At 40.4% G+C, this 10,667-nt stretch overlaps 1 protein-coding gene across 1 annotated transcript; it reads left to right on the top strand.

Moving 5' to 3' along the window:
* Positions 1-1,370: 1,370 nt before the first annotated feature.
* LOC148426566 (pyruvate dehydrogenase [acetyl-transferring]-phosphatase 1, mitochondrial-like) lies at positions 1,371-10,056 on the top strand. The gene is made up of 8 exons (XM_088410297.1): positions 1,371-1,616; positions 1,687-1,854; positions 3,518-3,729; positions 4,643-4,724; positions 4,824-4,918; positions 5,519-5,687; positions 5,755-5,973; positions 7,125-10,056. The coding sequence occupies exons 1-8, from the start codon at positions 1,371-1,373 to the stop codon at positions 7,497-7,499; spliced, it is 1,566 nt and encodes a 521-aa protein (XP_088266423.1). The 3' UTR covers positions 7,500-10,056.
* The last annotated feature ends 611 nt before the right edge of the window (positions 10,057-10,667 follow it).

Here is a 10,667-nt window from a genome sequence, read left to right as displayed (position 1 = left end):
TTTTCTTGTCCTCGTCAAGCAAACATGCCTTAGGCCGTTTTTGACTTGGACATGTTTGCTATGAGGGGGTAGTTGGGGTTCGATATAAAGTTTTTGCAAAGTCACTACAAGAAATGGCACTGTCCGCATGCATCACATGTATTTTTTTTTTCTGAAGGAAATATTCCATTCCTGAGTCATCTTGTCTGTACAACTGTACAGGCATTGTGTTCATAGTTTTTTTTTTTAAATTCTTTTCTCTCTTTTTTTGTCCTTTATCAAGCAACTATAAGACTTACACTAGGCCAATTCTCTTTTTTTGTCGTTTTTGCAGGAGCACAATTTAAAAAGCAAAGGTTCTCAAAAGATTTTAATTGGGTTCCTGCAGGTTTCAGCAGATATACTTGAATGTTTTTTAATGCTGTGGCATGAACAGTTTAGCTTTCTTTTCAAATTAAGAGCAAATTATTTGGAACACGAATCAGCATTTGGCTGAATTATTTTACAGTGACTCCTCTGCAAAACATTGTATGCATATTGTCATTAGTGATGTTCCAATAGATGAGCAAGAAATAAAATGATGCTATGTGGTCTGTCTTATGGAGTTGTTGCTGGATCAAATAACCTTGGAGATACCTATGCATATATGGTTCTAAAGTTTTTTTAAATCAGACACAGAGGGCATTTCTGTTTTAAGCCTTTTTTTCTCATCCAAAAATAGCGCTGGTTATGGGGTACTTGACGGGAGGAAAACAACGGTTTGTTGAGAACCACTGTTTTAATTGTTTGAGGCTACAGTAAAATCTGAATGATTTTTTATGATGAATATTAATTGTTACTTCCTGTTCTGGATACTTGTTTTTTTTTCATTTTGTTTAGAATTGGAATTTACCGTCATATTTTCGCTTTTCGCCGGAAATGGCTTATATGAGAAATAATAAGAATGGCAGATGAGCTACTGCCTTCCTCTTTATATCTGTAGATATAATCCAGAGTTTTGCACCATAGTGGTCTAAGCCTAAAGGTCAAATGTATCCTTTTATGAAGAATGATGAATAACCTTTAGATATGATAACATGCAAAATGACTGTCTCTCAAGCGAAATTAACTCTTTTGTTTAGTCTCTGATTTTCTATTTGTTGGAGATTAGCCCATGGTTGCACTGATCAATCATGAAAAGTGCCGAGTCCAATATTGGACTGCCCTTTACTTACCAAATTAAAACCAAACCTTGATTTTACACACATATGAATCAATTTGCACTTTGACACATCATCCTATCAATTTTGTATCATTTGTCTGAACGTGAACAGAAAATATCATTTCATCCATCTCACAACTAATTATGAGTACTGTACACGTGCGTGTGTTTGTGCAGCGCTCCGTCTGCTATGCCGGTGATGTCACAGCTGTTCAGGGGCTTGCCTCGGGCAAAGGTCTTGTCCTCCAATCGGTTACCATGCCAGCACCGCCGTCCTCAGTTGGAGTCCTCAGCTCCGCCACCCGCCTGGAGGCGTCCTTCACGCATGAGTCACACTCCCTCAAGATGTTACCAGACCACCTCCACACTTCACAGCTACATACTAACTCCACCGCAAGTCAACTCCATCCTCAAAGCCAATGAATACACCTTCAAGGTAAGACGAGAAACGCATCATCTCAATGTTAAACAGTTCCTGAATTATGGACGTTCATGTGTGCTTGTAGGTGCCTGAGTTTGATGGCAAGAACCTATCATCCGTGATGGGCTTTGACAGCAATCAGCTGCCAGCAAACGCTCCAATAGAAGACCGCCGTAGTGCTGCAACATGCCTGCAGACGAGAGGAATGCTGTTGGGTGTGTTTGATGGCCACGCGGGATGCGCCTGTGCACAGGTAGAGCGCAGCTGCTTATTCCAACAAGACATTCCTACATACTTTGTATTTATGGTATATCAATAAAGAATTCTTAGCACTTTACTTTCCCACATTTTCTGCACAAAAGGCTTGGAATGCTTTTATTGTGAAAGTTGTTCCTAGCAGTGTGTCACTTGACAGCTCAACTATTGTCTCTACTGCAACTCTTCACAAATCCTGTTCTGATATCTTGTTCAATCGCTACTTTAGCGCACGAACAAACAAGGTATTTACGCTGAAAGTGACATACGGCACCTGTTGCTCGTGTTTTCTGGTGGGTCAGCTCTGTTGTAGCTGCGTCAAACATAAATTAGCCGTTAGCCAGCAGCGCTTGAGTGCTCCATATAGGCTGTCGTGATAAACCTAAATTTCTGTTCCTACTAGTCACTTTTTAACAAAACATGCTGACTCAAATGTGCTTTTTCACCCTGCAAATGTGTTTATACACCAAATTGTATGTGAAGTTTTAGGGGGAAGGGGAACATAGTTTGTTGCTGAGCAGTTATAATTTAAGTAAAAACAAAAGTTTATCATCAAAAGATTGTCAGTCATTCATAATGAAGCGGTCATTCTTTTTTTGCCCTTAGTGTTCATAATTCTTTTTCAGAAAGCAATAAATATATATTTTTATCCAAATCTTGATATTCGATTTGAATTACGTATTTATCCAAATATCTAAAATACTCAATGGCTGCATCCCTATTGCAGTCCAAGGTTATTACAGTTAACAATAACTAACAAAATAAACCCTTTTTTTTTATTGTGTGTTAAAAGAAACTCTAGCTGACTTAAACTACATATTACAATTTTAACTGCCTATAAAATAATCAGTCCAGCTTCATTTTTTTGCCAGTATCATACATTAGGTTTCAATGTTCGTTTTAAATAATATTTGTTTTGGTGTTACTGTTCCACTGTATCAAAGAAGGAAGGTTAAAGAATCATTAGGAAATTGTAATTGACTCTACTCCACAATACTTAGTGACTTTTTAAAGTCTTGTCAGCAAATATTCCATATATTTACAAAATACGAATACTTAAACTAATCAAAACAAAAAAAACCATTTCAAAAACAAAGTCGCAACTAATAAAATTTGCCAAGCCCGCTTATAAAATAATTAATATTAACTTAATTAAACTACTGGAACAGGGAAATAACTGTTCCAGACCCATTCGCAATGGTCAAAAAAAGTACTAAAACAAAACGAGTACTGTACATACATTTTGTTTACATAGTTTTTTTTTTTTTTTCTTTTTCCAAGGCTGTGACTTTATGTGGAAAAAGTGAAGCGCTGTTAATGCTTTCCAGATGCGCTGGAACTCCACCAGCCTCCAGACTTAAAATTTTAATTGTAGCCAGTGATGGCATAGCATTTTGTAAGCACAACATTACAAGGGGGCGGCATGGCTCGGTGGTAGAGTGCTCGTGTCCCAGCCGAAAGGCCGTGGGTTCAATCCCCCGACCATCAAGACCATGCCTCAGTGTCCTTGTGCAAGACATTGAACCCCCAGTTGATCCTGATGCTGCGTCATCAGTAGGTAAATGACTAGTTAGTTTAAAGCGCTTTGAGTACCTACGGTAGAAAAGCGCTATATAAGCGAAAGTCCATTTACCATTTACCAAGACATCCCTCTTCACTAGGCGCTCAGCGAGAGGCTCTTTTACTACATCGCCGTGTCCCTGCTGCCGCACGACACGCTGTGCGAGCTGGAGGCGGCGGTGGAGGCGGGCCGGGCGCTCAGTCCCATCCTGCAGTGGCAAAAGCACCCCAACGACTACTTCAGCAGGGAGGCTCAGACACTCTACTTCAACAGCCTTCGCACGTACTGGCAGGAGCTCATCGATCTCACTAAGTAAGACAAAAAACATCATACCGGGGGTGGACAAACCTTTATGCTCATTGATTTTTCAAATGGGCCTGCTTTCTTTTGTAGATAGTGGATTCTGCTAGTTACAAGGGAAAGGGACCTTGCTGTGTAATTAACAACTAAAGTGAAATTGGCAAACTAGGATTTTCATAACAGTTTTTATTTCATAGTTTAGAGCCCTCATTCTTAAAGAGTGGTATTAGTACTAATAGTGGTATTTTTACTTAGTCAAGTGGTACACAAAGTAATCATTGCCCAAGCATACTTCAGTTGTCTTTAACTTTTTCGTAAATGTACTTGCACTTATGTAGCACTTCTTTAAAATTTCCTATACTTATATGCAGTATTAAAATTCAAGCTGTGGATAATGTTACAGAGGCTTATAATAATATTACTTTTACTAACATTTACACCTAATACCTTACTGTATGTTGATGTTAGGATGGTGGTATTTGGAGCGCTCTTTGGTGCTTCTTGGTGTAAGTGGTTTGTGAGACTGATTCAGAAAAATCCTTTTAGTAGTTTATGCAATAAAATATAAGTCAAGTCACAAATCACTCAGTGTAATTTTCTGGATTGACCTTTTAGATTCTGTTTCTTAGTGCAAAGATTCCTATGATAAAATTGTGAACGTTATAGACCTCTGCAATCTTTGCAAGGAGGAAACCTTGCACAATGAATAGTGTAGCAAATACTTCTTTTTACCTCTGTAGGAATTGAGCAGAAGCAACCGTCTTTGCACTCTCATTTGCTTATGCTAAATGCCATTGCTAACATTTCATTATACAGCAATGTGACAGCACAGACCCGATGGTTATCCTTCAGTAATAACTCGTAATGCAAGCAGTACAGTTGACTGATCTTTGTGATGGAGCTCTGCTTTTCTCTCCGCTTTCAGCCCAGGTGACGTCCCCGACACCAGGGAGGCTCTCATGAACGCCTTCAAGAGGCTGGACAATGACATTTCTCTCGAGGCTCAGGTGACGTACACGTGATAAGATTCTTTTTATATACCTTCTTTTTTTATATCTATTTTAAATGTCATAGCCTGCTCATGAAATGCTTCTTTCGTCTGCTAGGTTGGAGACCCAAATGCTTTTCTGCACTACTGGGTTCTGAGAGTGGCCTTCTCCGGGGCGACGGCGTGCGTGGCTCACGTCGATGGAGCAGACCTGTACGAATAACGTCTGCTTATCAAAACACATACTTTTAAATTTGGTCTGTTGGGCGCACTGTTATATACGCCACACCTTGTATTTAACCCCAAACACACACATGTACACATACCCATACATATTAACCTTTGTGCAGTATTTTGAAAATTTTTGGGTCATTTTATTCCACATCATTCTGGCAGTATTTTATCCAAGGGATTGCCCACTCCTGGTAGGGTGATAACTAAGTTGTTTCAACATTTTGAACTTTGACATGTTGTTAACATCTTGGTGAAATTTCAGTTCAGTATTATGTTCCTTCAAGGCTTTCCCTTTGATGTAAAAATCAAAGGATTAGAAAAAATGCCACACAAAAGCACAGAAAAGCCTTAACAGCGTCAAGTTAAAGAAACACAACATTCAGCAATAACGTTGAATATCTTCAATACCGTCAAATCCACTGACGTCTTCATTTTCACTTTTTCAGTGGCCAACGTGAAAAAAAGCTGAAATTTGCTACATCTATTTTGTGGCAAAACTGTAACTAAGTCGAGGCTTACTGTCCATACTTAAGGGCACGACTTGGCAAGTAAGTGTAATAACGCTCTCTTGTTCTAAAGGTATATAGCCAATGCAGGAGATGCTCGGGCGGTGCTAGGGGTGCAAGAGGAGGACGGTTCCTTTACCGCTCACACACTCTCTAATGACCACTGTGCCCAGAACGAGGACGAGGTGGCTCGGATTCGCGGAGAACACCCGCCCTCAGAGAGGAAGACCGTCATACGACAGGTGCCGCTCCTCAGACTTGGTTTTGTGTTGAGCGCCCCCCTCGCTCATTGCGGCCTACCCTCCTCAGGACCGCTTGCTCGGTCTGCTCATGCCCTTCCGTGCGTTCGGCGACGTGAAGTTCAAGTGGAGCATCGAGCTGCAGAAGCGAGTGTTGGAGTCGGGGCCCGATCAGCTCCACGAAAACGAGCACACCAAGTTCATACCGCCCAACTACCACACGCCTCCGTACCTGACGGCCGAGCCCGAGATCACCTACCACCGGCTCAGACCGCAGGATCGCTTCCTGGTGAGACGAGCGCCGACTTTCGCTTCACCTCTTCGAGAATTGTATATTCAAAATATGGAAAACAGACTTTCTCTGAGACAAAGTATGCATTTCCATTCATCTAGTTTTAGAATACATTCTTCATGTCAGTACCACTCCAGTTCTCTAGGTGGTGGTAATGCACTTTACAAAATCGGAACCTGCTTGGCCATGCTGATGATTTGTAAGCTGATGGGTTAGTGCCCCAGTTGGCCCCAATGCAAACATATTGTAACATAAGAAAGGGAAAAAATAAATTCCCCAATCTGAACCTCGAGCCAGATAGTGTAATTGAATGGGCATGTGGAATTCACTAACACTATAATACGGCAAATTAACCAATGAACTACAACACGAACACAATTTGCGTCACGCATATGAATAATGCATTTAATGAGAAATTCTAGGTCGTGTGACCCACAAAATCAAATTATTGATCAGTCTTTTTTACGATAGATAATCTGGGATCCCTTTTGACTTTTTTTTTCCATTGACATTTGCGAAGATTGACCCAGTAGTTCATGAGATATAAGGGTTGAAAGGAAGGCAGCCACACGCCTTTTAGACAACAATTTCCAATTTTGGCAGACCACATCCACCAAACCCCTGCTTCTATTTCTCTCTTTAACATCACGAGCAATCTTGGGACCCATGGCTAACCAATTCAAGTTTGAATTAAGCACTAAAATGCACTATAAACACGTTTTTGTAAGCAGTCACAGGCGAACAAAGCTTCAACGTTCCGCCATTTTGGAAAACGTGACGCCAACCAGTAGCAGACCAACGTCTTTGTGCTTCCTGACGCCAACCAATAGCAGACCAGCATTCTAGTGAAGTCAGCGGTGACACGTTTATAGACGGACAAGCGTGGAGCGACTCGCAGTCACGCACGCACTCTGACCGCCATGTTTGAGGAGGAGTTTTTGTCGTAACAAGAAAAAAATGGCGTAAAGAGGGGACAAAAAGATCGCAAGCCGGGGACATGACCGGGGGTCCACTAGTTCACTGTAGTTCTTCTTTGATGTCATTTGATTCAAGTCCTAGTCTTTCTCGTTTTGTGATGTTCACCGTAGCGGATTTAGCGCATATCGAAGTCGATTCAGTTTAGTGAATTCTAGCCCGCCACCCCGCAGGTGATTGCTTCCGATGGCCTCTGGGAGACGCTGCACAGACAGGAAGTGGTGCGCATCGTTGGCGAGTACTTGACCGGCGTGCACCAGCAGCAGCCGCTCACAGTGGGGGGCTACAGGGTCACCCTGGGACAGATGCAGGGGCTGCTGGAGGAACGCAAGGCCCGCGTGTCGTCGGCCTTCGAGGACCAGAACGCCGCCACCCACCTGATGCGCCACGCCGTGGGCAACAACGAGTTTGGCACGGTGGACCACGAGAGGCTGTCCAAGATGCTGTCGCTGCCCGAGGAGCTGGCCCGCATGTATCGCGATGACATCACCATCATCGTCTCCCAGTTCAACCCGCACGTCATCGGAGCGCGGCGGCAGGAAGAGTAAATGCTCAAACACACACTCTTGTTTATATATTTTAGAAATTACTTTATTTACAATTATTTATGGGAAAGATGTTTGTGTTCGGAGGAAAAATCCTCTTATGTAGTTGCAAACTGTACAATTGTGTATCATTGTGCAATACTGCCACACCTACACACTCACATTTTATTCTGACTGATGACGCTGTTACAAGTTTGTTTTGTGCCAAAAGTTCCCGAGCTAAAAGAAAAATGTCCTCCAGCTGGGGAAAGAAATTCCAAAGAGCAGAAATGACAAGAAAAACGAGAAGGGATGCACCAAAATTAAAAACAAAAATGAGGAAACTAAGGCCAGAAACCAAAACACAGAACCATATTTGTATACCCTCAAATCCTAAAAGAAATTTTCTTGGCTGGATTATTATTTTTTAGTTTGTGAAAAGTAATCTGTAATAATCTGTGCATAGAGCGGGAGAAAAAAAACGGAATTCAGGAAATTGCCTTTAAATAGTTATGCAGACAAAAGAGAACAGTTTATTTCACTAGTTGTTAAACAAACAAATCTAGAAGTCTCTGGGGTACCCCAGGGCTTAAGCTTGGGCCCTTTATTGATTTTAGTCTTACACTAAGGACCTACAAATGTCTTGCAACAATTTTCTTTTTTCTTTCCAGAGTAACATCGCAAATTATTCGGCAAAGCTTTAGATGGAGAATGTGGAATTTTTCGCATGCGCCCGTGGGAGCTTTAGTGGCATTACGGTAAATGCAGCAATACACACTCCTCCTCCGGCTGTCCGTAGCTAAAAGAGACATGGCAACCTTCGGAGGAGTGCCACCCCCCATGTAATGTAATTTAATGATAACCAGACCAATGATTATATTTAAAACATGCTGATGGTCGTTAAGAACACATTTATTTGTAAGTTTTTAAAATTTATAATCATTGAATGTATTCATTTTTAATGAAAAACGGTCTAAATCTTACATATTGTCACTTTAATGCATAACAACAAATTTGGGAAATGTTGAGAGTGTCACCGTAGGCCAAAAATCTACAGCAGCAAAAACTTGAGAGCATCCCTAAAAACATAAATGAAAGATACCTTTGCATCCAGTCATGCAGAAGAAACATGTTCTGTCATTGTTTTAATGGCAAATGCTGGACACATTTTACACTTTATTTTGTTCTGTTATTTTTTTTTTATGTATATTTTCAAGTCAAAGGCTGTGTACATTGGCTTTCGAGGATCTTTGTTAAAGGAATGTTTTTTTTACCGTAGCATTATCGCAACAGCAACATGCCGGACAGCTTATTTGGACTTCAATTTTCACTGTCTTTGTGAGCACACTCCTGTTCTCCATTATGCCTTGTATTTAAACTGCAGTTAGATTGCAAAATGTCACAATAGTTCTTTGAATATTTATTCCATTTTAAGCATCTGGCATCTGCATAAATTATATACTCAAGTCCTATTTTGTATATGGCATAATAAATAGTATACTTCTGCTGTGGTTTAAGGCGCACCCCTTTGTCAATCTGACAGTATATTATTATTTTGATGATAAATGTGGGTTTACAGTGGGCTTTATAAATTCTCACGAAGTTTCTCAAACTAGGTCTTGTTTTGTATATATAAGAGGCAAAGTTGTATTACATTATAACCAAACGGTCTTGTTTGAGGGCAAATCTCTAAAAAGGGAATGATTCCCATGAATAAAATCTGTCATTTTCAAAACATTCAACAAAGACAGTCTGTAACTCTGGGAGCGCATTCACTGGGAATGAATATGTGACCTTGTTTCATTTCAGTGAGTCCTCATTTTACTGTCTGAGTGTACTGTATATCCATAGCAAGTGTTTTGTAAATAATTGAAATGAAGTCAGTCGGTCATGCTTCCTGGTAGTGTGCTTATAAAAGGGGGCCATGCAAGTGTGAAGGACATCCTGACATTCTGTAAAATTGTACACTTCACCGCGCGTGGCAATTTCTATCCATCTAGCGATCATGCAAACAAAAAGTTTTGAACTAAGTTTAGATTTTCAAAGTAAGGGTTTAGTCATGAACCAAAGCTAGCGTTTCATATTGAGGTTACGGTTTCTGATTAGTTTTAAACTACAGTTTGGGTTTCAAAGTAAGGTTTTAAACGGGCTAGGGTGTTTCAAGCTAGGTAAACTCGGCTTAGGTTTTCAAGCTAGGCGTTCAAACTGTTTTAGACGAGAGTTCTTTCAAAATAAGGGAAGGAGGATGACTCCAAGAAGAAAGGCTTTCTTTTTGCCATATGAAATGTAATTGTAATAAAATAAGGATTCTGGGGTACCCCAGGGCTCAATCTTGGGCCTATTGGGTTATTTGACAAAGCATTAATACGTATCAACAAATTTGGCAAATAGATTTGACAGTGTCGCTGTTGTAAGGTTTCAAATGGGATTTCAAGCTAGGTAAACTAGTGTTACGCTTTCTAGGTAGGCTTTCAAACAATTTTAGACTAGAGTTGCAAGTTTAGACTGGGGGGCTGACCCCAGGGGAAAAGGCTTTTTTGTTGCCATGTGAAATGTAATTGCAATAAAATAAGGATTTGTATCATTTTTTGGAGTTATTTCAGGCACTTTGACACCCTCATTTTTTTTCTAACCCGTAACCTGTATAAAATGTAGTTCACATTTGTTGAAGGTTGATTTCTATATAATTTTTTCTCATATAGGGGGGGGATCAAAGGTTTTTCTCTTTCCTGGGAGAGCTTTTGCAAAATTTTGAAAAGCACTAGGTTAGAGTTCAAAGTATCAAAGTGAGATTTGGTTATAAAGGAAAGATTTCAAACAAGAGTTACGAGTTCAAAGTGGAGTTTTAAGCAAAGGTTAAGATGCGGTGAAAATCGAATAAACCTCCATTACACTAATGTTTTATCTTTCAACTAAGAAAACCATCTAGAGGTGTCAAAAAATATAACAAGTGCTTCATGAAGCTTCATTTTCGACATCAACTGCGTGTAGCTTTGTACAGCAGTGAAAAACAATAATCAAATGTTTTGTATTTTGTTATCATTCCCGTGAAGTAACGGGCAATCAATTCCAATCCGATATTTGAGCGTATTGTGGAAAGCGCAGACATAATGTCAACACATTTCAGCGATTGCGGCGCTCACATTCTCAACACACCCTCGTTTCAAAGCGGCACATGGCCCGTCGGCGTGC

The sequence above is a fragment of the Hippichthys cyanospilos genome, chromosome 3 (genome assembly GCF_059441005.1).
Source record: "Hippichthys cyanospilos isolate Australia breed blue-spotted pipefish chromosome 3, RoL_Hcya_1.0, whole genome shotgun sequence".
NCBI classification, from domain to species: domain Eukaryota; kingdom Metazoa; phylum Chordata; class Actinopteri; order Syngnathiformes; family Syngnathidae; genus Hippichthys; species Hippichthys cyanospilos.
The sequence above is the reverse complement of the archived record's forward strand: the minus strand, read 5'-3'. Positions and strand labels throughout refer to the sequence as shown.

Excerpts from the sequence above, each read along its gene's own strand:
- LOC148426566 (XM_088410297.1), top strand. The coding sequence starts at position 1,371 with ATGCCGGTGATGTCACAGCTGTTCAGGGGCTTGCCTCGGGCAAAGGTC. Across the intron at positions 1,855-3,517 it reads CGGGATGCGCCTGTGCACAG|GCGCTCAGCGAGAGGCTCTT; the intron begins GTAGAGCGCAGC and ends CCTCTTCACTAG. Across the intron at positions 3,730-4,642 it reads GAGCTCATCGATCTCACTAA|CCCAGGTGACGTCCCCGACA; the intron begins GTAAGACAAAAA and ends CTCCGCTTTCAG.